Here is a 27,791-nt window from a genome sequence, read left to right as displayed (position 1 = left end):
GGGTTTAAATGAAGGATTTACAAATGTAGCCTACCATGTGAAAATCGAAACCTGCATGGCTAGAGAATTAATTAGCAACTAGCCCAGCATAAAATGTGACCAGTGTGCAAGAGGAACGATAACCCAGAATTATATTTACCCGGGGTTAGAATTTGCAGATATGCACTCTTTGTGTGTGGCTGCATGTTTAATAATAATAATAATAATAATAATAATTTAATAAATAAAATACATTTATTATAAACTATTTTTATCTTAAACAGTAAGTTTTGCTTTATTTTATTTCAGGATGATTGTTTTACATTTTTGTAACTGTATTTACATCAGCTAACCTGGCCATGCAGAAAGCAGAGGTGTGCGCTGCATCACATCATCCATTCATCTGTCTTTTCTCGCGCTCCGGCTCTCATACGACGGGCTCAGTGTGCGCTGGATTAGAGAAATAGCTGTTTTATCGCAAGGGATTTGATCTCATTCCGCGCTCTTGTCTGTCTCCGCTCCGCAGCTCGTCGTTGCTGGGCTCCTGGTCTGCTCGAGGCTGTAGAGCCGTGCCCGTCGACTCCAGCACAACCAAATGCTTGTGTGACCGACTCTCCACCTTCGCCATTTTAGCACGCCTCAATCCCGATGTGGTAAGTCGAGCCATTTCTATTGTCTCCTTTAACGCCGAAGAACGTCAAAAGACGCGTTTGTGTGACATTGTGTGATTTAATGTACTGCTTTTTTTTGGTCATAGGCGTCATTGTCATTGTGTATCAACAGATCCCTCTCTCACTCCCCCCTCTCCTCCTCTCCACGGCATGCCAGAGCCATACAGCAGATTTAATGCAAACAATTTAAGACATGTTAAAACATTTTTAATGTGTTCTGAGTATATAGACACAATTATATGTGGCAAAAAGGAACGTTTTGTTAGCAGTGTTTAATGCTAGAATGCAGTGCATGAAACATGCTGGCTTTCATTTTGGATTTGCATACATTAAATGTTTGTACAGAGAAAATGCATGTGATTAATAAAATAATAGTTGAAAATAGCTGTCTTAACTGCCTACATTACATTATCTATTATTTGTAAAGAAATGCAGTTTGATTAAAAAATACCAACATACACATTTCCATATATATATATATATTATTCTGTTGGATTTTGCTGTGTGGACACCTCAGATACATTTTTCCTGATACATTCAGATGTGCTTAGGGGATTTGTTGGCCTTTCTATGAGTGTAAAACATATATCTTAGTGACACACCATCCGTGCATTTGGGCCTTCGAGGGTTGTCTTTGAGTAAATCTATATGTCTTTTTTTAAATAACATCTTTATTTAAAATGATGGGATTTGGTTCGGTTTAATGCAAGAAAGGGCAGTGTCTTTGTGTGGAATTTTCATTCAGTGTGATTAGTTATTATTAGACTGGAAACTGCCTCTGAAGCAGTTTATTCACCAGTTGCCGTGGAAACAGCATGGGCAGTGGAAGTTCTTAAAGCTATAGAACACGCTATAACACTTTCTTTGTGCAGCTTGGCCCAGATATGAGCCAGAGAGCCCCCCCCCCCCCAAAAAAAAAGAGGAAGAGGAAGCTTGACACCCTACTGGCCAAAACAATGGCCAAGTCTTCTCTCATTTGCTCTGCCAAGATGTTTCAGATTGGCTGCTTCAGGAACAGAAGTCACTGTTGTGACACTGTTTTGATTTGGGAATCCAAGTGAAAAAGTGACATCATAACAAAGCAGAGTTAGCATTACATACAGGATACTATGCACAAAGCTGCAAATATGGGGTACAAAAAGTGTACAACAAACATGAATTCCTTTTTGAAGAACATTTTACTGGCTTAATGTGGTTTGTTGCAATGCAGTGCCTACTTCACTTTCGGAATCAGTTGGATTGGAATTTCTGTTCAACAAAAACCGAAACAAGTGTGAATTGCCTTTTGCAACAAATTTTACTTGCTTGAAGGTATAGTTCACCCAAAAATTGACTCACCCTCAAGTTGTTCCAAACCATGAATTTCTTTCTTCTGCTGAATACAAAAGATGTTTTGAAGAATTTGGGTAGCCAAACAGTTGATGGAGCCCATCGACTTCCATAGTTTTCCATAGTATATTTTATTGTTAATGTGAAATTCCTATTTAAACAGGATATTCAAGGAAAAAATTTAGGATTCTGCTACTTCACTCTTTGAATCAGCTGGATTGGAAATGTGGGCTTCAGGAGCCATAATTTGCTTAAATTCCACCAAAATATCTACTATTGTTTAACATTATCAAATTGTTCTCTCGGCCTAAGTTATGTAAGAAGATTAAAGATTAAAAAGACAAACTATTTTTATTTGGGATGATGTGCACTGATTGGTTGTTCACAATAAAACCAGGAAAGTGCATTAAAGTAAATAGGGTTATATTTATTTCATGCTGATTAAGGCTGAGGTTACAGTACATTCAAGCAATGATTTTAGGATAGCCCGTTTACATTTTACACTTTTTTTATCGGTGTTTCAGAGGCCTCGTGTGCGCATTTATGTGCTGCTATTTGCTTTCATTTATGTGTGTGTAAAGACCGCATGATCTGCATGTCTCCTCGTGGTGATCCAGAGAGCTATAGCTGTATGCTAATCGCTCGCCTTATGATGGTTGCCTGTCCCGCTGTACCTGGTCAGATGGACGTGGAATATTGTAGTGTCGCAGTTAGCTCATTCCATGCCTCATGGGAAGCATATTGTGGGGATTTCATTTGTGTAGCCGTGTGCCAGCAGAAGGGAGGACCACTCCTCCCCTTGGCTCCACTCCCTGTCTGTCTCTCTTTTTCTCTAGCCTTCTTGCTCCAGACCCCCACTGCTATGCCGCTAATTATTCCTGCAGCTCCACTTGCCACCTCAAAATGGCCCATCCAACGGCCCCTCCGCTGGCAACTAACGTCCTACAGCTTCAGAATGATAAAGAGCCAGAGAAACACTTCCCTTACTCTCTTTCCCTCCCAGATTCTGAGTCTGAATATACAATCAGCTGCAGTGCACATGGAAAGAGAAAAAAATAAATAAAGGGAGATAATACACTGCAGCTATTTTAATCGCACTCCAGTATTTCTACAGATGTTTCCAGCTTTGAACCAGGCTCTGGTTTACATGGGTCAGATTGTCTTACGCGTTATAAGCAGTTTGATATGAGAAAATTGCTGTGGTTTTGCCCAGACTGAATATTTATGAGCTAAAGCTTGTAGAAATGCACAGTTACGCTGCAGTTGTGCTTGGATGAAGCTCTGAATACATCATTCCCAAATATGGGTCAATGAAGATGGCGAGAGAAAGAAACCGCACACTGTGTTGAGATGTTTCATGTTAGTACATTCCTCAGAGGTAGGCCATCATCTTTTTGCTTGTCACTTGTAAAAGATTCAGGATTGCCTTTGCAAGTCTATTATTTGTTTGTGCAGTCCTACTTAATTTGCATACAGTTTGGCAAGTTTTAAAATATTAATAGACCAATGTCCTTAGTACTTAGTGAATAGATTGTTTAGCTTATAGCTTTTTAAATAACCATGCATTTCCAAGTACATTGTGGCTTATTTATATTTATTTACTCATTTCTGTCAGGACCACTATTGTCAAAGATGATTGTCAATTAGCATATAGTTTAGATTGGCGGTATGGTTCTGTTCTGGGCAAGAGAGCACCGATAACCCTACTAGGGTAAACAAAACAGAACCAACATAAATATATTGCAGATATCATTACTATGCAATAACATTTTAGAAATTAATCTGATTTAAAGGAGAATCAGAAGGCCGAATCATGACTGGATGAGAAGAGGAGCTGGGGATGGAGGGGGGTAATTAGCTATTGAGCAACACGAAAGCTGCAGATTATACTTAAGGACCTTATGTATGAATGCTGAGATAGGCGTCATATTCGTATAGATGTGGATCAGCTGATCCAAGCTTGACTGACGTGACCTGCCAGAACTAATGCTACGCTTGATTAATTGAATATATATATATATATATATATATATATATATATATATATATATATATATATATATATATATATATATATATATATATATATACGTATGTATATATTATTTTGCATATTGATCAATTTAGTTTTAAATGTTGCCAAATTTTCTCTTACCTCTTATTGTCCTAATACCAATGGCAGTACGCTTGCAAATGAAGTGCACCAACTTTCCAGAACTGACTTCACTGTGACTTTCTAAGCCTCCTTTTGCCTACTGTCTCACAATCAAACATTTCAAAATTGACAGGACTTGATACTTGAGATTTTTCGTTCCCAAATTGCTACGGGTCACAGTCTGTGCTGATGGACTAAATAATTCCCTTGGTTCGATAGTGGTTGTTCTGAGTACTAGCCTGTCTTCCACAGCTTAGGCTTAGTCAAGTGTTTGATTGAACATGAGAAGACAAACTTAGTCTCAGAGGATGCATTTCTTTCTTGAGTGTCAGTGGGGACCTTACTGCAGTGCAGATTAATCAGAGGGATTTAATTAACTTGGCCCTGTGCGCACATTAAACCTGGAGACAAGACAGGCTATAAACTCAACCAATTATCTTTGTGTGTAAGTGTAAGAGTGTGTGTTTTCGACTTAAGGTGAGATGTGCACACCTCTATGAATATGTAACACCTATGGACATCCTTAACTCTGCTGTACCATATTTACAATGTTTAACAGATTTCTAGATGTATATTATAGTGGCGTAAGTCTTAGGCAAGGAATGCAGATATTCACAAACACACAGGCATGCATACTCACACCTATGGTACAGTTAATGCTGCGTACACCACTGCAGTGGCCGCTGTTTCTCCACCACATCACCATGGCAACCAAGACAATGGTTGCACAAGCCTGCAAATGTGTTATATTCAAGGCTTTTGGTTCACAATCACTGTATGAGTAATTCACAGCATCAGGCATTTCGCTTTTTTCCGGTGGTCTGTATGTCATTAGAAACAGTCATAGGTTGTTATACTGTAGCTCTCTGCTGCGCCCTCTGGATATCTCAGTCCTCAGTATCAGCTCTTTACCGAGTGACCTTCATCTCACCTTGTTCCTTAGCCGGAGCCACACGGACAGCAGTCCACTCTCCCCAGCTCTCTTCTACACAGAATCGCATGAAGGACAGCAGGCGGCTAGCCTGATGCACCCTTAGCATCTGTGAGCGCTAACTGAGTCTATTTCTTGTGTTGACAGAACATGGATAAGACCCAGCTTCCATCTGTGACTCTGATTGTGGGCTGCGGGGTCTCGTCCCTCACCCTGCTCCTCCTCATCATCATCTATGTGTCTGTTTGGAGGTAAGCAAGCTCTTCCGTTGATGAAACGCAATCTGGCTGTTCACCAGTAAAAGAAACTTAATTTATACTGAAACTTAAAGCAATAGGGGTTTCAGCACCATGGACAGCGACATGTATTAGTGTGAAAAGCTTTGGGATGCTTAAGAGTTTGAGATTCAAATCAATTGTTTGACGTGATGTAATTTTAAACAAGTCAGGTTGTTATTTACTATTCAGCATGGTTAGTAGAGAAAGGCTGATCAGCTAGGTCATTTAATGCCGATAATTGTTCTCGATTGGCTCATTCACAAAAGTGGTCATTCTGTCTAGTGTCAGTTCCAATAACTACCAACAGCCTTGTCCATGGTCAGTGCACATTTTTTAATTTTGTCATTTTTAAAAATATTTTTTAAAAGTTTTTTCATGAAGAATCATGAAATAAATGGATCACATTTTCCAAACAATTTTTAAGCAGAACAACTGTTTTCAACATTGTAACATAATGATAAATAATATATTTTTTTGAACAAAATAAGCATATCAGAATGATTTCTGAAGGATTATGTGACACTGAAGCCTGTAGTATTGGCTGCTGAAAATTAGGCTTTGCAACACAGTAATAGAAGAAGGGGCAGTCGTGGCCTAATGGATAGAGAGTTGGACTTGTAACCTGAAGGTTGTGGGTTCGAGTCTATACCACGACTGAGGTGAGACCCATGAGCAAGGCACCGAACCCCCAACTGCTCCCTCCCCGTGCGTTGGCTGCCCACTGCTCTGGGGGTATGTTCACTACTGTGTGTACACTTGGATGGGTTAATTGCAGAACACAAATTCCGAGTATCGGTGACCATACTTGGCCACACACACCACTTCCCTTTCCTTTCCCTAAATTACATTTTATATATTTTTTAATCGAGAGCAGTTATTTTAAATTGTAATAATGTTACCCAGTACTCCTGTTTTTACTATTTTTGATCAATTAATGCAACCTTGAGTCTGTATATACAGTAAAAAGTGTAAGCAATCTTTGCTTATACTTATGATTGCATTGATAAATCCCCAAAATATTTAATGCAAAATATATTTGAATTAAGTGAAAGTTTGCAAAAACACCTCCTTTGCATCTTGTGCTTCAATGATCTTTACAGATGCTTTCACTTGGTCAGTGTCACATCTCGGTCGCCACTAGAAATTATATATCAGTTCAGGTTCCATTTATGTGTCCAGCTATTGAAAGCATGGTGGCTGAATGATAGCGAGCAATAGACGTCATTCACATATATTGGCTCAGTGTTTCCGTGTGTTTTTCTTCAGGTACATCCGCTCAGAACGCTCTGTCATCCTCATCAACTTTTGTCTGTCCATCATCTCCTCCAATGCACTCATACTTATCGGACAAACTCAGACACGGAACAAGGTATGACCATACAAACACAAATAAATTGATAAAACCCTTGATCTACAACAAAATATTCTTAATCCTCCTCTTTTTCTCCTTTTTACATTCCTTCCTTACATTTGATGGATGGACTCTCTTTCTTTCTTTCTTACTATTTTCTTGCTCTTAGGTTGTTTGTACTCTTGTGGCTGCATTTCTGCACTTCTTCTTCCTGTCCTCTTTCTGTTGGGTTCTCACGGAGGCATGGCAGTCTTACATGGCTGTGACTGGCCGTCTTAGAAACCGCATAATACGCAAACGTTTCCTCTGCCTTGGTTGGGGTGAGGCTTGTCTAGTATCTTCTAGGCTTGTATCTTCATTTATAAACTCTTTCTTCTGAAAAGTTACCCAACTGGGTAGTTGATGTAAAATTTCACTTGGTTTTAGCAGCATTGTGTGGTACTATGTGTTATAGTCTAAAATCTTAGATGAATTTTAACTGAATTTAATCCAAGTACTACTTTCCAATTATTTCTGTTCCCTTTTTATAGGTTTACCTGCTCTCGTTGTAGCAATTTCTGTTGGATTTACAAAGGCGAAGGGATATGGCACTGTTAACTAGTAAGTATGATCATGATTAAGTTGATCAATCGTCTATTTTTGCCTATATACAGTACTTCCTAGTGCTTTCAATGGCCCCTGCCTTACATTCTTCAAGTGGACACTTTAAAATGTTTAAAATAATTAATGACCGCCACATTATCTGACAACCCCATCACTGATTTTTCTTTCCCTCTGGTCTCTTTATCCTTTATCTATCTTCTGTCTCTCTCACTCCCTCTTTCTTTGTGTTTTGTGTTAGTTGCTGGCTGTCTCTGGAAGGCGGATTGTTGTATGCATTTGTGGGACCAGCTGCTGCTGTCGTCTTGGTACAATTTCTCTCTCTGTTTGATTTATTCACCGAAATCTTCTGTCCCTCATTTCCAGACTCGATGTTTAATGTTGCTAGCATCGCTGCACCCAAACATAGAATTTTACAATAAATAAACCACCACAAGCTCTTATGAATGAGAATGCAGACAGTTCCAGATTTCACCCTCATAACTCCACAACATAATATCCAGCAAACACGTGTTTCAGTAGATCTGTTTAAACACAGCGTATGCTAAGCATGCCAAGTGTGGACATAATAATCATTACACCACTGCAGATTAATTAAACGAGATCTGGGCTTAGACTATATTAACATGGATTACAGCAATATCTATTTTATTCAATAACAGGTTTCATTTTGTCAGACAACATAATGGTGAATTTTCTATACAGTCTCATAAGAAATGTCATTCCACTGCAATTTTTCTCTGTTCAACCAAAAACATCTCTCAGTAGCTAGTTTTTTTTAATTGTTCTGAAGATTCTGTACATTTTTTTAATTGTATATTAATATTGGTTTACATTTAGTATTAGAATTTGCTGTAGTGTCAAAAATTGGTATTCAAAATTATAACGTTTGGAAATTGACTCCTGAAATATTGGTATCATTACAATCCTAGTGCAGAAGCAGCTTGAATAACAACATATTCAGATATTTTTATTGACAGTACTGTTACAACATATTAAAATAGAACAAAACCATAAGTTAAATGAGCCTTTATAAAAATATACATCACGGTGGAGACCATAGGACCATGTTTCTATTGTGAGACTGGGCTGGATCTTAATATGCACATGTGTTCACCTTTCTCCTCTCTCTTCACCAGGTTAACATGGTTATCGGGATTCTGGTTTTTAACAAACTGGTGTCTAAAGATGGCATAACTGATATGAAACTCAAGGAGAGGGCCGGGTATGCCTCACAGCACTCATTCATCTCATTGGCTGACCTCTAACCAGCTATGAGAAAGAGATTCATTGGCCAGACCTTTCATAACATCTCTCCCCTCTCCAGAAGGACACGTATTATCATGAATGAATTAGAAGCACTACAAAAAATTACTTTCTTATAATAGTCATCTTAAAATGACCTTAACATCTTTAAAACAGGAAACATCAATTATGATTGTTTTCAGAAACTATTCCTTGAGTTCTTCTATACCTTGCATTTTACAGATAAATTGGCAATCAAAATTAGCAAGGTTTGTGCTTAAAATTTGAATTTTTCATCAGAAGAGAGGGGAAGAGATCGCAGGACTGGTTATTGGTCCCGTCAAAAGCAAGATGACATTTCTGCTAACTCATTGCATTTCTTTTACATTTCCGTTGGTGATTTGCCATGTCGCTTAATCATTTCTCCAGCTTCTCTTGATTTTTAGGTGTTGCTGTGCATCTTGATACAAAGCTGTTTAAATCCATGTGTGCCATGTTTCTGTGTGTGAAATGTTTATTTGAGGGGCAGTCGCAAAGGAGCCGGCAAAGGAAATTTGACATAACACGTCAGCTTCATGAGTCTGATCGATAGCACTCAGGCTGAGCGAATTTCTCATTTTATATCCATTGATTTTGACAAGTTTTCAGTCGTGTGAGTTAAATGTCATTGAAGCTGGAGTATGAAGCGAGAATTGTTATTATAGACCTCATTATAAGGGTTTCACAATCGTACACTGTCCATCTCCTTGCCATGGACCATCAATTACACACTGGAATTGTTAATCTTCCAAGATTCACATGCCTTCTACCAATCAGGCTTCAGAGCGGAAACATGGCCTGAGATTTATTACCGAGAAGACGAATATTACTCATGTTATGACTCATGATTGACTGTCTGTGTTTCCTTTTCTGGGCTGTGCTCCACTGCCTGCAGGCTGACGCGTGCCCTTACTGGCATCATTTTTGCATCCGGCTGTTTTCTTTCCCTTGTCCTTATCTTTCCTTTGTGTTTTGAGATTATTATTCTGAATATTTTATTTCAACTAAGTTGTGTTTGCCTCTGCTATGATCTTTCTGATCGACTGTGTTTGTTTTTGTGATCTTTGAAACATTGTATCAGAGTTACCACAGCATCCCCTCGCTCACACTCAGGGCTCTCCTCTCTGCCCCGCCCACCCGACACTGATTGGCTGAGATGCAGGTCCGTCCACCCTCTAATTCAGCCTCTCCCACAATACACAGTTTTAAATTAGTGCTTAAATTTGCCTGGTGCCTTCATAATGGGCTTTTAGGACTGTCTATTTTCTGAATAATTCTGAATAATTCTGATGGAAGCATGCTGGTTAGATTAAATGTGCTTTAGATTATACATTTAGATTTAGAATAGCTTTAGATTCAGTTTTCTGATTCTTGTGTGGATCCATAAATTAGTGTGTGTGTGTGTGTTAAGAGTGTGCGAAAGAATGCTTGCATGTGGAGTTCATTGTCTGGACATTTTTGGATCGGATTGGATTTTTTTTTTTTTTTTTTAAAGTCAAAAGTTCTGTTTGTGCTTAAGTAATAATGGGAACTTTTTGCAATTCCAAAACTCTTATCAACACGTTTGCTTGAGTATTTTCCAGCCACATTGCATTCTCTGCGGAAACCGATTAACTCAAGGCTGGATGCAGTTGTTTGGTGCTGATAGATGGGAAGGGTGAATTAGATTTAGAGGGAGGATTTTTTTTATTCCTTTTCCCTCCCTCCCTCGCCCTTGTTCTTAAACACAGCATTTTTCATTAGCCTAATTAATAAGCGCTGCTGTTAATTACACTTAGTTAAGGAGTAGCACTTTGGATAGTCTCTGTTCACCTGTAAATCTTGGCATTTTCTTCAGTTTTAGAGTATCAAAATGCATGTCTTGGCTCTCATCAAGAATTTATGCATTGCTTTATTACCTGCGGCAAAACAAAAGATGAAATGTTTCAAAAATGGAGGGTACAATAAATGAGAAAGATTGTTTCAATATTTGGTAAAGGATCATATCAGCTCGGTCTTATCAAGTCCTTCCACCTCCACGAGGACTAGCATATAATTTAAAAAAATGCTGATTGCTTTTCAATATTACTGCCTCTAGTGAGGTTTTATTGGTCACATTGGCATTTTGCTTGGAATTGAATTTCTTATGTGGGATTTAATCTACATGTCTGCCAGTAGCGGAATCAGCTTCCTATCCGTTGGGCAGCCATGCCAAGCTGATGGCTTTAATTGTTCTTTTGCAGGTGGCTGTTTTGTGTACATTACATTCACTACCGTTCAAAAATGTGGGTTTTTATATGTCATAGAATTCATTTTTGACAAAAATATTAAGCAGCACATTGATTTCAACTGTAATAATAAGAAATGTTTCTTGTGCACCAGATCAGCACAATGATTTCTGAAGGATCATGTGACACTGATGTCTGGAGTAATTGCTACTGATAGTTCAGCTTTGCCATCACAGAAATACATTTTATTTAAAAATATATTAGAAAATAGAAGACAGTAACTTTAAATTGGAATAATATTTTTAACCAAGTTAATCTTTTTACTGTATTTTGACTAACATTTTGGACTGTTAAACAATGCAGCTTCTGAAAAGGGAATGCATATTTTGCAAATTTTTCACATTTCATAAGCAAATATTAAAATGCATTTAAGATCCTCTGTAGAAGCATATTTTAAAAATCTCAAATATGGTTGTATGCTGTACTGAAAACATGATTTTGTGCTGCAGTTTATGAAACAAAAAACAAGCCACACACATATATATATGCAGAGCTTGATATTGACAGTTATGGCTGTGGATGACTTTAATAGGTCTCCTAAAATGACTGTGATTTAGCTCGAGTCTGTGAATGCACGATCTCCGGCTGTCAACATGCATGAATGTTTACGTGTATGTTTTTTAGCCAGCTTTTTTCGAGTTCCCATGTCTCTCTCCAGGGCCCAAAGACAGATGCAGAGTGGGACGGATAAACCGCTCGCAGCCTAAATCAAGCAAATTCCATATGGCATACTAATGCAAAAGAAGATTTTGATGTCATTGATATGACAGAATCAAAATCTTATGTAGAATTTTACATAGACTGTCAGTGGAAATAAATGATGGTAATCTATACATACATGCACTGCATATAGAGTTTCTTTTTTTCTCGCTAGCTGATTGTCCCACATGTTCAATCAGGCCTATTTAGATATGAAACTAACGTGACGGCATCTTTTCCAATATCCCCGCACTCTTCCCAAAGCCTTGACAGAGATCTGCCCTGAGTGAGAGCTGGAAGGGGATTCTGTGGCCGCTAGTTGTGTGTATCTGCTTGGATATAGATGTATGTGTCTCTGTGTGTGTGCGAGAGCGTGTGTGTAGTTAAATGTCAGCGTACATGTGTATTTCAGTGTGTTGATTTGACTTTGCAGTCAGATGACAGTGCCACTGTACAATATGACGCTCAAATGTGCCAAGTGCGGAGTTATCTCGTCGGCTGACGTTTCCACCACAGCTACCAGTAACGCCATGTTAGTCCCGCTAATTATTTACCAACTCTTTGATGCTCTGCCTTCGGTTCTGTTTTCCTTTCTTTCTGCATATTTCTTACCTCACCCTTCTTTTTCCTTTTCTGGTTTTCTCCCCCATTCATTTCCCTCACCCTGCTATTGCTCCTTAGCTTTTATGTCAAAAGTGATCAGCAGAGAGAGAGCTTTTATGTTGTCGCAATGCTAAATCATGCAGATGCAATAGGAGCTCATCCTGAAGCCCTGCTGTGTGTTTGTGTGAGTGTGCAAGTGTGTTTGACCAGACAGATTACCATGGTAACCATATTTTCTGTCAAAGCAGCATAGTTTTAGTTATAAAAAAAATAACTTTTAGGCATTTGGCAGATGTTTTCATCCAAAACAACTTTCAGTGCATTCATTTTGTGCATTATCTTCAGGGACGTGCAGAGAGTTCCTCAGGGGCAGGGGCTCGAATGTAAAATAGGGCCAATGTAAAAAATAAATAAAAATTATAGGTCAAAAGTCTGGATACATTACTATTTTATATTTTTGCAAGAAGTCACTTATGGTTATCAAGCCTGCATTTATTTGATCAAATTTTTAAATACTTTAAAATACATTTTATGCAATTCTGATTTATTATCAGTGTTAGAAACCTGTGATACTTTCCGGATTCTTTGATTAATAAAAAGTTTAAAAAGCACAGCATTTATTTAAAATATAGCTTTTGTTACTATATATGGTGAAAAGCTTGAGGTCAGTTTTTTTTTTTTTATTATTATTATTAGTTTTCATTCAGCAAAGATTTGCTAAATTGATAGAAACAGTGATGGTAGATATTTACATTATATTGTTAGAAGACATATCTATTTTGAATAAATACTGTTCTTTTCATTTTTTATTTATCAGTGAACCCCAAAAAAGGTTCCAAAAAATAATAAACAAATGAATAAATAAAAAGCAGCACAACTGTTTTCAATATTGATAATAAATCAGCATATTAGAATGATTTCTGAAAGATCATGCACTGAAGACTGGTGAAATGATGCTGAAAATTCAGCTTTGAATCACAGAAATAAATTATATTTTAAAGTATATTAAAATATATTAAAAATCATTTAATGTCACCATTTCGCAGCCCTACACTTCACATAATACGCCTGTAGGTGGCACTTGGGCTTCATTAACTATGATAGTTTCATCAAATACTAAACGTTGCATCATACATAAATGTAGTGAATTGAATACTGATTACCATTATTGCATTGTGCCATGCTTTTGTAGTCATTTAGCATCTATTTTCTCAGCGATGTAATTTGATTTATAAAATGAGACAAACCGCAGATCGCTCCACAAATAAGCTTGTCGGTCCCATGCGATTTTCAACGGTTTTATGAATAAGAATGAAAAATGACCGCTCCACTTCACATTATTGTCCAATGAAATTTGAACTTGTGCCAGATCCTGATTGGTTGGTGTATTATACATGACAAACGGGCATTGATGAATTGTCATATTCTAAAATATATAATATATGGATTTGTAATTAAATCGACACACTAGATTTGATTATTTTTTTTTTTTTTTAAGTATTGTTTGGTTTATTTTTTTCCTTCCGTCGACCCACTCACTGAACAAACTATTTCTGAGAGCCTAGGTTTCCGAGCAGACTGTGGAATATCAGTCAGTAAAACGCACGTGGCACGCATCCCATAGCAACACCTCAGATTGACAGATATGTAAAAAATAAACAGTAATTTTCCAACTTTTGAGCGATTAGTTACCGTTTTGTACACGTTGTAATGTTAATTATAATTCAAATGCATTTTGTTTTATTAACTACAATATCTTTGCTATTTGTCTGAGAAGGGCACTTTTGAATAATTTTGAAAAAGGGCAGGGGCTTGAGCCCCCAAAGCCCCCCCTTCTGCACGTGCCTGATTATCTTGGATTCAAACGCATGGTTTTGGTGTTGCTAGCATCATGCTCTACTAGTTACTGGGTTAGTGAAATATCAATATATATATATATATATATATATATATATATATATATATATATATATATATATATATATATATATATTAGGGCCGGGACTTTAACGCGTTAATTTAGATTAATTAATTACACAAAAATAACGCGTTAATTTTTTTTAACGCATTTTAATCGCACTTATTTTTGCACCGCGGAACGTTTCTCACTGGATGAGTTTCGGCGGACCGATTATACTGGAGCACCAACTAGCGTTCAGAATTCCAAGAACGCAAAGAACGGACTTGCGTTCTCGTGGAGACCGGTCTTGCCAAGCTTCCTTGGAAGAATGAACTCGGAAGGACGCGAGAACACAGAACGCACACTTATGAGAGTAGGCCCTTTTCACATGACGTCACTCAACGTCCGTTTTGAGTCGAAGCAGGGTATTTTTACTTCCGCCCGCATAGTAAAGCGCTATCGCTACCAGTATGGAGTTCAACCAGACACTTATACATCTGCCACAAATACGATTAAAGGGTGACTGCAGCTTTCTACTCTCGTCCTCATTCAAGACGAGGCGTCTGGCATCTCAAATGAACTTACCGAATACCTATCAGCGAGATTTGCCGCTTGAAGTCGAGGGAGGAGTTATGAACGGAGAAGTTGTACTTTCTGATTTCCGCGACTCTTACGCAGTGTTTGCTGTCTTTATTGCTGTTAGATATATTTGTCAAATACGTTTTAGATATTTGCATGTGGTAACAGAAAGACTATACATTCAATAATTTATGTATTGCTTAATACAGCGTCTGTGTGTACAAGAATATTCAACATAAGCCTGTACTATTTAAATATCAATAAAATGGGGTCTATATTTTTCCACTTTATTTTGATAAACATGACACAATTTAATTAATAAATAAATAAATGTGTCATTCTATGGAAATGTCCATTTTTCTGTCCCTAGCCTTTACAGAAATATTACACTTGAATATATAAAAATTATTATTTTTATTTTACAATGAAACAATGTTATTTGAACAGTTACACCTTCTTGAGCCATCAATGTGGCAATATTTGTTTTTAAATTAATTATAAAGAATTCCAAGCACCACAAAACTGCTTGTAACTTACTGCATTCCTGCTTAACTGGCCGCATAGTCTCAGCATAAGAAACGGCCAATGAACAATAAATATTACAAAATGTCATAACTTATTAAAACATTTCATACTATTATAGATATTACTTTCATATAATTGTATTGTTTTATTTTACAGCGTTATATGTTTTATTGTTAAGATTCATTTTAATATGCCAATAAAAATGCAGACTTTCTCCGGGTCTTCTAACTTTATTAAAATTAACCAAAACAAAACGATAAATGTTTACTTTCAACTTGAAGAGCCGTTAAGTATTTGTGAGAGCGACTTTAAAGCTTACAGGCTTCCGTACACTGGCCACCCACAGCGTTTTCTGGGATTTCTAACGGCTCGATTCTCTCAAGTCTGCACTCGATGCATCCTCAGTTTCAAGAACATATCCGGGCACTTTCATGCATTCTCTGTACTTGCGTTCCTGAGAATTGGAACTGAACTTTGACGGTTAATGATGACGTAGAACGAGAACACAAGGACGCAAGATCGCTGAAGAACGCATATTGAGAAACAGCCAAAAACAAACCACAGTGAACATGGACAAAGAAGCTGATGAGACCGCTTTGGTTGGCCCTGTGGATGGGAAATTTAAAAATCCATATAAAAAAACTTACTTCTCACTGTTCTCAGGTCAAATATTTATATGCGATTAAAATGCGATTAATTTCGATTAATTAATTACAAAGCCTCTAATTAATTAGATTAATTTTTTTAATCGAGTCCTGGCCCTAATATATATATAATCTAGGCATCATCTATCACCTTTAAATCAGCCATTTTGAGAAATCTGTCATGTGGTTGACAGATGCATTGGCACTTTCAGATATTTTTTTGTAAATTGAGTAATATTCAGTGTTGTTATTGGTAACTAAAACTAATGGGTTTCTGTAATTGAAATAATGCTTTAAAAACTAATTTAAATGTTAGATTAAAAAAATTAACATTTAAAATATTGCCTTGGCAACTAATTGAAATAAGTTAAAATTACCAAATCTAAGACTTAAGTATAATAAAATAGTGAATATATATAGATATAGATATAAATATAAAAAATACAAAAGCACATAAAAAAAAATTAAATTAAAAAGGAAAACTTTGTTGAAATATAAAAATAAAATTTCATTCAAAATATGGCTAAATACTATAATAATATATAAGTAATACAAAAAAAACCACTGGTAATATTCCAATAAAATGTGCTAATTTCTGCACATTTATACACATCTCAGTTGGTATGATTCAAATGAATTAGATTATATTACTGTATATAGTGTATATAAGAGATTTGAAAACTTGTATTGGTCAATCACTATACTAAAAAAGATGTATAACAGTTTTCACTCAGAAATTGCTATTCAATAACACAAAGTAGAAAAACTCAAATAGTATTTTCTTGTAAAATGTCCTCCAATTATCTTTGTTTTACTTTCAACTTCGAAATATTATAGATATTTTAGATTTTTTTTTATGGTGTAGCCTTAATATTTAGCCTTAATAATTTTTCATGTTTCTCTTGTGAAGACTCTGGTGGCCAAATATTCTAAAGTGACAGTAACTGTATGGTATGTTGCTTGAACTCTGTGGTATTTTGGTGGAAACTATGGTTGCCATGAGACATTTTTGTAAGGGCTATTAATAGCAGCTATGTCAAGAATGGCTTATCTGACTGTGAGGCTTCAATGAGCCATATTTATCAGGTCTCTGTCATTAGCCTGTTGCTGGTACTGGCCGGGTGTTTCACTCAGCAATGTGAGATAAAGTAGACCATCCCTTTATTAATGTTCGCGAGTATGTGTAGGATGGTGTTGTACGTGGCAGAAGCTAAGAAGCAATAAGAGAGGCTAAAATCATGCAACCTTCAATATAAATTCCAATACATTTATTTATTTTGCTGGTGAATTGCAGCAGTTTCTCAGCAGATGAGTAGAGTTAAAGGTCAATGACCACATTATGTGTTTGCATACATGAAGTGACATTCTGCCAAGTATGGTGACCCATACTCGGAATTCGTGCTCTGCATTTAACCCATCCAACGTGCACACACACAGCAGTGAACACACACACACTGTGAACACACACCCGGAGCAGTGGGCAGCCATTTATGCTGTGGCGCCCGGGGAGCAGTTGGGGGTTCGGTGCCTTGCTCAAGGGTCTCACCTCAGTCATGGTATTGAGGGTGGAGAGAGCGCTGGACATTCACTCCCCCCACCTACAATCCCTGCCGGCCCGAGACTCGAACCTGCAACCTTTGGATTACGAGTCCGACTCTCTAACCATTAGGCCACGACTTCCCATGTATAGATGGGATAGATGTATAGATGTCTGAGGTTGACTACATTTGCGGTTAGCAGTGCTTTTTTATAGAATGTCAGATGAAAGCTTTATAGGACTGAGTACTTCATAAAGACAATCGTGTACATGTCTTTTGATTATTTACCACAACAGTATAGCCACTGCACTCTTTTTTGTGTTTATATGAGCATCCCTGACATGTGTGCATGTGTGCTTGGCAGAATGTGTGTTTGTTGGTGCATTAAAAAGATACAAATGCAGTAGAATGGAGCAGATAAATAATTAAATATAAAAAAAAAAAAAAAGGCAGGAATAAAATAGAATAGTGAGACATAGGACTTGCTGAGCATGCTGACCCTTCCTCCAAATCCATGATCAGGGGAGAGTTCTTCTAAAGACCACTGAAATGTCCACATTCCTTCATCTTTCATCCTCTCATTTGTCTTCCTCTTTTTTTATAGTCCACTGCACCTTTTTTATTGCTTTTGGATTATTTTTACCTGTTGCACCTGTTCACATATGTTTTGAACTGTGATTGAACCTACATGTTTTGAGTACTGGTGTACTGTGGAGTATAATCAACAAAAAGGGCAACTCTAGCTCATATTGAACACCGCATTGATCTGTGTATTCATATATTGATGCTCTTTAGTGCAATACCACATTCATATTTACAAAAAACTCCTCAGTCATGCAAGAAATCAATGTGTCTGATAAATATTAATTAGTTCTATAAGAAATTCTTAAATATCAACCAAAGTCACTCCGAAAGAGAGGCTTATCCTTTAGTTTTGCCCTCTTTGTCATTTTGTATGGCAATTGTGATATGAACAGTCACTCAGTGTAATTCTACTCATGTCCTGTAGGGCGTCGCTGTGGAGCTCATGCGTTGTACTGCCACTGCTGGCTCTCACTTGGATGTCGGCAGTCCTGGCCATCACTGACCGCCGTTCAGCCTTGTTTCAGATCCTTTTTGCCGTCTTTGACTCCCTCGAGGGCTTCGTTATCGTGATGGTACATTGCATCCTACGCAGAGAGGTGAGAGAACCTGTCTGATATCTGGTTTCAAATTGGCGGACTTTCTAATTATAGATGCAAATTACTTACTTAGACATGTATTTTTTGTTTTTGTTTTTACAATCAATTAGGTACAAGAGGCAGTAAAGTGTCGTGTTGTTGACCGTCAAGAGGATGGAAACGGTGACTCTGGTGGATCTTTCCAGAACGGCCATGCTCAGCTGATGGTGAATTGCGACTAAATATCTGTATTTCTGTTGCACTTTAAGCATAAAATTGGGGTTTAAAACTCTCATTCTCATTGTTTTCTCCAGACTGACTTTGAAAAGGATGTAGACATGGCTTGTCGATCAGGTGAGTCTCACACAACATACGCTTCGGTCACTTAAAGTTGTTGTGACATCCCTCTGAGAGGTTAAGACAAGACAAGTGCCATTTTACAGGCCACACAATGCATCTTCAAGGAGATTCAGAACACGATCTGATAGCTGGCGTGAAGCAAAATGCAGATAAATAGACTTGTCTGTTCCCCTGCCATGCCTCAGATCTGCCGGCCTGTCCTAATTAAGTCCCTCACGACATTTCATTATCAGATAGCAGCTTTCTTCTCTGATAACTATCGGAAATGGGATTCTGATTATTTGTCAAGACGACATATCAAGCTAGCATCTGGAAATAGAGACTTGTGATGTGATATTTTTTGCTTTTTTGAAGTGTGAAGGACTAAAAATTAAGCCTTCAATCAGCCTTCCTTCAGTTAGTTGCACTAAAGACTTTTTCACATGTCTTGCTGAAGCTAAAGTTTAATTCTTGGCTGGATTATTGTGCAAAACATAATGCGACCCTCAAAGTTCGCACAATTTCGCAACTTTGCTTGCTCCTGTTTTCTACTGACCTTTTGTAACATAGCCAATTATTACCTGATAATTCACATAATGTATAATTAGCTTGCTGGTACTTATGGTAAAATCAAAATAAGAAGAGAGATTTATCCTTTGTGTATTTACACCTTTATGATCCCACCTTTGATTCTTTTCTTTTTTTTTTCTGAAACATATCAAAACAATCTTTAGGACTCATCTGTTATAAGTTAAAATACGTTATATGTTTCATTTGAATTTTACTGTCTACCCTTTCAACTTTCTATCTCATAAAATTGCTTTTCTGTGAGGTCCAAGTGTTGTCATTAGAGCCTTATAAATTCTGATGCGGGAAACTTGGGTGAACTTGCAGAATCCAGACATAACGATAGAATTTACTGTGTAGTGTGGAATGTCACCAAATTTGCCAAATTTTGGATTAATAAATCAAAAGTAGGGCTTTAATAAATTTAATAAAATTTGAAGTGTTGACTAGCATTAAAAACCACAACTAATTCCTTGTGTGTTTGCGCACACTTGGCGAATAAAGCTAATTCTGATTCTGATTAGGAATTATTAAACAGGAATCTGAAATATAGAATCTTGCCTCTGAGTGAATGAGCACCATGTTTTCATCTACTGCACATACTTAACTTTTATAATTGTTTCCAAATGTGTGATTATGTTAAAATGTTAAAAACTCACAGAAACTGTCTTCATAGCAATCTGCCCAAAAAAATCTGGTGAACTCGAAGAAATTATGAAAGAAATATATTACTATAATGTAGTAAAATGTACTTCTGAAAGTCAAAATAATCATCATCATCAAAAATCAATGTTTTTATTTTTTATTATTATTATGTAGTATTATTATTATTGTTAATAATGTCATAATCAAGAGATTTTTTTTGTGACAATGTATGCTGTGCAAAATTTAAAAACATTTATTGTAAATTAACTGTTATATTTGTATGTGATTTAATTTATAAAAGATTGATTAAATTTTATTGATTTAGATATGCTGTTTAATAACTAAAATGTAATGGAATGCTTAAAATGGAACACAAACTCAGATTACTACAGAATACAGAATTTGGAAAAAGTCAAACTTATTTTTAAGGCCCTGTGCAATCAGCTGCATTTGTTGGTTTTTAGTCTTTGTTTTTGTTCTATACTATGTTAGACAATATGCCGTTTTATTCTTATGATTCAGCAAAGTTTTATTTAAGTGAATTGCTTCATAATTTGGTAACACTTTAGAATAGGGAACACTTATTCACTATTAACTACGACTTTTCCCTACATAAATTCCTAATTTGCTGCTAATTAATAGTTAGTAAGGTAGTTGTTAGGTTTAGGTGTTGGGTAGGATTAGGAATGTAGAATACGGTCATGTAGAATAAGGCATTAATATGTGCTTAATTACTACTAATAAATGGCTAATATTCTAGTAATATGCATGCTAATAAGCAACTAGTTAAGAGACCTTAAAATAAAGTGTTACCCATGAGCTGATAAAAGAGCGGCACATTATAGCATCGCTTTATCAAATCAGCATGTGTTTTCTCTGCTGTGATCTTCACTTACTAAGGCTTTTTCCCTTCTGATTTGCAGGCACCTTAAAGCGTTCCTCCCAGCAAGGCGAGGAGAAGGTAGCTTCACAGCAGATCACGGTACAGAAAGGCTCCAACTTCAACACCCTTCCTGCCAGCATGGCAAAGGTCCACCTGCAAAATGTCGCAGACTACGCCAGCCACACTCTCACCATGCGTCGCGACAAAGGCGGTATTGCTGGGGTCAGTACCGAGCTACCCGGAGCCAAATCCATTTACATCTGTGACGGCGAGCTCTTCAAGCAACTGGATGGAGCCCCGGGAGACAGTGGCGGTCCCGAAGGAGGAGGAGGAGGTGGGTCGGGCCAGGGTTACGTGCTCTTGCCCAACAACAACACCCTTAGGCCCGCAAAGGGCGGTAAGGACGACCAAGCCACCAAGTACAACATCAGCATCGAACAGTTGCCCCAGACCAGGCTCATCCACCTGGCCAACCCCGCTGGCACTGATCCCGTGCCAGGATTCGGGTTGAAGAGCCTGCCCACCGACCGAGTCAGCGTTTCCTGCTCAGAGAGGGACTCCCCAATGCAGACAGTGCAGAACATATCCAGCGAGTCCCAGATGACAAACACGTGTGAGCAAGGGGACTCTGGGAACTGTGGAATGATGTCTAAGAGTGAGACCATCTCAACACTGTCTATGAGCTCTTTGGAGGTAAGAAACAATGATAAACATGAGATCAAACAATGCAACCCTCTACATTTCGAGTAAATCACTCGTATATGTGACAAATGTTTGCCCTAGATGACTAAATTATGCATATGGATAACAATAATTGAAGTAACAAATGTTTTTTTTCACTCGCCAATGATTGAGTTAGAGAACCAAGAATGTTGACGATAACTATATCAGTGTCCACAACATCGCACGATAACGTTATGGTTATTATTTTAACGTTTGCTGCTTTAAATGCTCGAGCTCTTTAAAGCAGGATCGATTCTCATTGGCTGTCAATGTTTTTATCGTTCATTAGCTAGAAAAAAAAATCATTGTGAAAGATTCCAATAATATTTTTCCTTTGTGTCATTATCGTCATAGTTTGAATATAGTGGTGTAAACTCTATTCTTTTACATTTAGAATGATTTTAAAAACTATATAGTTTCCGTTAATGTTATAGTTATTGTCTTTTGGTGTTATATTTTCACTCACGTACACAAACATTCTCAGCATTTGAGAGGTTTTCCTCTTGCCCTCTTTATAGTGCACTATTCTTATTGATATCATATAAATGGATGCGAAGCGTATTCTGATGGACTGTAAACTCCAGTGCGTAGGTGTCCGGCTCTCCATTGTATTGCTGAGAACGCTCTTTTTCTCACATGCACTCAAAGAGAGGGAAAGCGAGAGAGTTGTATATATACCATTAAGAAACAATGTTCTACATGTAAATGATCCCCTTGTTTTTTTCTTGTCAAAATTAGTTTGTTTGGAATTATTTAAGCTGAAGCCACTCCCAGTTCCTTCAGTAGTGTGTGGAGCTAATGCACAACCGGCAATCTCATTGGCTAGCACTCACGTATTACCATCTCCGTTTTGATTTCAGCAAATCAGTTTGAGCGAACGCTATGTGATTAATATTCATGAGCCCAGCAACTCATCAGACCTCAGTTCATTATATGATTAGTAGTATAATTAGTACACTTTAACGAATGATTTTTAAAAGTTGTAGATAAAACAGAATAATGGTAGTACATTTTACAATAAAATGCAATTTGAGTCTTTCTAATGTTGTTTAATTCAGTGTTTCTTTGTAAATATTTCAAAAATTTTGCTATCAATTTCTGAGTGAAATTTGTTATCAAAGTAAATTTTTCGTTAGTATTACGTTGTTTTTCTCAGTCGCTTTGGTGCATTTCTCAGATCAGAAATAACATTTTTCAAAACTACTTGTTCAACCTCCACATCATCTAGTCACTTGTGCACATCATAAAAGCAGTTTCTCATTGTTTTGAACAAATTGCGATTTCTTTGGTACATTCATGCAACTGATTATCTATATTTGTCTGCGGTTTCCTACATTTTCAGTTGCTAATATCATGTTGCTCAAAATGTATTATATAGTTCCCTGTGCTATAGTCTTTCCCCTCAAAACATCTAGTCATTAGTTCAACGTATAAGTCATTAGATGCAAAATGGTTGATCTAGTTGTCATAAACTGTCAAGCATATTTTCTATCTCTATTAGACTTTTTGTAAATTTGCCATGAATTGTGCAAGTGAATCTTGACTTTCACTAATGAAGGGAATATAGATCAACCAATTATAAACCAATTCTCTGAAATAGCTCAAAGGTGCATTTCATGAACCTTCAATTGGAAAGCATATAAAGACAGAGGACAACACAAAAGTTACAAATTCTGACGATGGATGCACATCCAGAAAACGATCAGGGTCAACAGACGAGAGGAAGAAGAGGAGTAAGGATGCATGGAAGTGTACAGAGGCAAAACAGAGGAAGAGGAAGAGGAAGAAGAGGCCATGGACAGAGGTGCATATCAGATGAAATAAGGGCCACTATTGTGGACCATGTTGTCAATCATGGCCTTACAATAGCTGAAGGCTGCAGCTAAATATTGGGAGATCGACCATATCCTCAATAATTCAAACATTTCGAAACAGTCTCTTTCAATCAATATCCCACATACAGTAATGTGTAAATTTGTACTTTTGAAAGGAAATATGGCATACATACTTTGCAAATATTAAGGATGATTCAAGAAATGCACCAAAGCGGCTGAGAAAAACTGTAATTAACGTTATTTACAAAAACATTAAATGGCACAGTCTGGCAAGAAAACAAAAATTGGCGATTCTTTTGCTAAGCTGTTTGTAGAGGGTTGCAAAGTGCTATACATCCTCATTGTAGACAAGCTTGTTTGACTTCATTTTGTCTAAATAATGAAAACAGTCATCACAGTTTGTATTTAAAGATTCACAGCCTAAATGAATCAGATCCACAGTGACACAACAGCTTTCTAAATGACTATTCATTAACATTTAATGGCTATCAGTGCAGATGTGCGTGTGTCTTACAACTCTGTAGATGCTGGTTTTGCTCTTCTTCTTTTTTTAAATCACAATATTTTTTCATCCTCATCTTGTACTTTTTTTTTCTCAGCTGTGATTATTTCTAATAACTGATGGACACTTTGGTTTCTGGTCCAAAGAAACTTGCTGTAGACCCATCTGCCTACAAGGCTGTGAATTCACATCAATGTTTGTCATATCTGCCACAAGGGAGCGAGTGTCCTAATTTATGTGCGGAGTGAAAAAAGCATGTTTGTGAAGAGTGTCTGCATAGAGGACTGTCATTACGTGGCTCAGAGTTACATTTCAACTGACAACAGCCAGTGCACATGCACTCGCCTTCAATAAAAACCGCGCTTAATGGAATAAAAACTATGCCGTTTCAAAAAGGAAGGAATGAAGGAAGGCTACATAAATTATGCCTCTTTGCATTTGCAATTATCCCTCTTAGAAAAGAAAGTACTGCAAAGGTCAGATTTTGCTCGTACTTTAAAAGGGAGCAGATGACAATGGATTCATCCTCACCTCAGGCCAAACATGCTCCCAGAATGCATTGCGGGCGCACAGCTGCAGCCACGCACAGCGCAGGCAGAATGTCAGACTGCCCTCAGACGCTCTCCGACAGGCTAAAGAAAGGCCATTCGGTCACAAGCTGTTTACCGCACGCTCATGCCAGGAGCTCGGCGGAAACGTGCAATATAAAAGCAGCACAATGCTTTCACAAAATCTGTCCAAAGTGCCTGAAATTTTACAATCGATTTTTCTCCACTTACTGCATTTGGGTCGTTCTCAAACAGTATTGACTTACAAAATATTACAAGATGTTGAGTGTTTAAATTAAATTCAGTTTGCTTTCCCCATATTAATTAAGGATTTATTAAATTTAATTTATTTATTATCTTGACATTACTACTAATCACAAGACAACCTGATTTTGTTACTTTCTGTATTTTCTAAGTAAAAATAGCTTAAATTCATGCCAATGATATGAAATTATAATATTAATTGCTTTTATATTAGTTGCTTTAAATGTTAATTTAACACTTATTTAATATAAAATTTTGTACTGTGCACTGTTTTATTATTATATTGTTATATTAATAAAATATATATTAAAAAAAATTCATTTTTATTTGCTCTAAAATTAACTTTTATATAAAAAAGTTAGCTTTTTTGCACTTAAAGAAAAATTTAATTAGTATAAATAGTAAATATATAAATAATGTATACCAGATAAAAGGATTGTTCAAGATTAAACTATGTACAGTATTGAAATTGTCTTTTATATGGGGTTTCTTGAAATATATTAAATATTTCTTATGACTAAAAAGTCTAAGGACATGTTTGTCTCTATATTTTGGGAATGACCCATTTGCTGTTTTCCCCCCAAGACGACTCTGAAAAGGACACACAATAACATCCTTTTCTTATTTGCCCTTTTAGAGACGAAAATCGCGCTATGCAGAGCTGGACTTTGAGGTCAGTGTAATGTAAATCTTTCCACAAATGACAGCAGTCTTGTGTGGTGCAGTTTCATTCATCGCTGCAAAGGTTTAAATGCGGGTTTTGTCTTGCAGAAGATCATGCATACACGGAAGCGCCACCAGGACATGTTCCAGGACTTAAACAGGAAGCTGCAGCATGCAGAGAAGGACAGAGATTCTCCTCCAGTGGACGGGAAGACTGGGAAGAGATGGAGCGTGTCGTCAGGAGGCAGCGATAAAACCAATCTTAGTGTACGAGCTTATATTAATTACTCCCCCTCCTTTTCTATTTATCATTAAGAGGATCTCATGAAAAAAACGTTATTCCGTACCAAAATCAAAAGAAAATATACACTACCAGTCAAAATATTAGATGAAATTTATGATTGATTGAAAGAAAAAAGACTCTGATGCTCACCCAGGCTGCATTTATTTGATCATAAATACAGTATAAACAACAATATTGTGAAATATTATTACAAATGAACATTTTCTATGCAAATATTTTTTTTAAATGCTATTTATTCACGTGACAAAAGTTAAATTGTCAGCAGCCATTACTCCAGTCTTCAGTGCCACATGATCCTTCAGAAATCATTCTAATAAAACATTAAAACATTGAAAATTATTTTAGACTTATTGTACAGCCTTCGTTTAGTATAAACTATACTTTGCATTGAGAAATTGGAGTGTGCAGGTTTTGTGAAATTTTAATATTATATTATATTATATTATAAATCAAAATGTATTTAAAAATAATCATTCCTGTTAATGCAGGGGAAGCAGCATTTAATTAAATTCAGTTCAGTTTTTCTATATTAATCTTTTTATTAATCTATTTGAAAATGTATTAAATTTGATTAGTTTAATTTTGTTTTATCCTGACATTACTAATTACAAGACATACTGTAGCTTAATTTGTTTTTACTTTTTGTATTTTCTAAATCAAAATATAACTAACTTTATATTGACCCAAAGACATGAAATGAATTAATAATAATAATAATAATAATGTAATATGTCCTGATAATAATATTAATTTTCGTCTAGGTCGATAGCCTCATAGGCAGTACTTCGACAAGTATAGTACAGTTGCACTTCGGGTTACCTGATTTTGCACCGAACTAGGACGTTACTTGACATTTTACAAAACAAATCACCCTAAAATATCATTCTTCTTGTTAATGCAGGACAAGCAGCAGACCCCCAGTAAGCGGGCGTGGGATGGCATCAGGAAGACCCACTCGCCACCATCATGGCTGCGTAAGGAGCTGGAGCCCCTACAGGCCTCTCCTCTGGAAATGCAAGCAGTGGAATGGGAGAAGGCCAGCGCCACCATCCCTCTAGTGGGCCAAGAGATCATGGACCTGCAGACGGAAGTCTGAGAGACCCCCAGAGCATTCAGAGAAACAGAACAAACTCTACTCGCAAGGAAAAGGGACAAAGAAAGGGAATGAGATTTGAGAGTGCAGACAACAACAGTATGCAAGAGAGAAAGAGAAAGCAACATGGCTGTGCAATTTTTATTTGTGTTGTTTTGTTTTTTTGTAATCCTGGAATGGCCTTTTCCTTCATGTCAAAGCGAATCATAACACTTTCGAAAATCCAGGTCTGATCCTGTTGCTGTGGTAATGAGCTGGCACTACCAAGAACAGCTGAACTGGGCAAGTTGAATGCTGGGAGTGACTGACTAAAGGGAAGGACTGGAATTCAGACTAAGAGCAGATGAGCCTTAGTGAGTGGCCTTCAATTTCTTACACCTCTGGATACACACGCATAACACACATATTATTGATCATGTCACATTTATGGAAGAGAGAGAAGTAGTGCTACAACAGAAAGCTTTCAAACTGCCTGGTAGGAATCAGGTGAGCTACACGTCATTCAAAATTACATTCTTGAATATTATTAGTCTTATTATCATCGTTGTTGATCAGTGTGACACTGGGGTGCAAGAGACGACGTGATTGCCCAAAGCCATTTGACTGTTAATCTGTCTCAAATGCCCTTCTGAGCCAGTACAGCCCACTGCTTAGCCACTGTGCTGTCCCATGCACCGCACCGACCTCGGGATCCTTCGAAAGTCGGTCCACACCGAAAGCGACTTCAGCGTAAGATTCAGCGGGGCAGCGGCCCAGCTGGTGGGTTCATGAGAACCGACACGTCTTCATTCGCTTGATGTTTTCATCAGAATCACTGGAGCTGAGAGACCTGAAACAAACTGCTGAGTTGCAGAATACGTGCAGAATCATGTTTGAAAGAGAACGGAGATGAATACGAATATATAAATATATATTATAAATAGTCTTATATA

General features: G+C 37.1%; 1 protein-coding gene across 1 annotated transcript in view; it reads left to right on the top strand.

The window, feature by feature from the left end:
- LOC306877912 (adhesion G protein-coupled receptor B1-like) overlaps nt 1–26,862 on the top strand; it is a gene marked incomplete at both ends in the record, with an annotated part of 68,122 nt that extends 41,260 nt beyond the window's left edge. The window contains 15 exons of the mRNA XM_079429951.1: nt 506–632; nt 5,213–5,316; nt 6,610–6,712; nt 6,864–7,014; nt 7,225–7,294; nt 7,536–7,602; nt 8,434–8,519; nt 11,978–12,076; nt 18,343–18,514; nt 18,625–18,720; nt 18,808–18,847; nt 20,968–21,620; nt 25,437–25,472; nt 25,571–25,729; nt 26,668–26,862. Of these exons, the coding sequence (XP_079286077.1) occupies nt 506–632; nt 5,213–5,316; nt 6,610–6,712; nt 6,864–7,014; nt 7,225–7,294; nt 7,536–7,602; nt 8,434–8,519; nt 11,978–12,076; nt 18,343–18,514; nt 18,625–18,720; nt 18,808–18,847; nt 20,968–21,620; nt 25,437–25,472; nt 25,571–25,729; nt 26,668–26,862 (2,158 nt within the window). The remainder of the gene's footprint in view (nt 1–505; nt 633–5,212; nt 5,317–6,609; nt 6,713–6,863; nt 7,015–7,224; nt 7,295–7,535; nt 7,603–8,433; nt 8,520–11,977; nt 12,077–18,342; nt 18,515–18,624; nt 18,721–18,807; nt 18,848–20,967; nt 21,621–25,436; nt 25,473–25,570; nt 25,730–26,667) is intronic.
- Nucleotides 26,863–27,791: the final 929 nt, after the last annotated feature.

The sequence above is a fragment of the Barbus barbus genome (genome assembly GCF_936440315.1).
Source record: "Barbus barbus genome assembly, chromosome: 12".
Lineage (NCBI taxonomy): Eukaryota > Metazoa > Chordata > Actinopteri > Cypriniformes > Cyprinidae > Barbus > Barbus barbus.
Note: the sequence above shows the minus strand (reverse complement) of the source record. Positions and strands in the feature narration are given on the sequence as shown.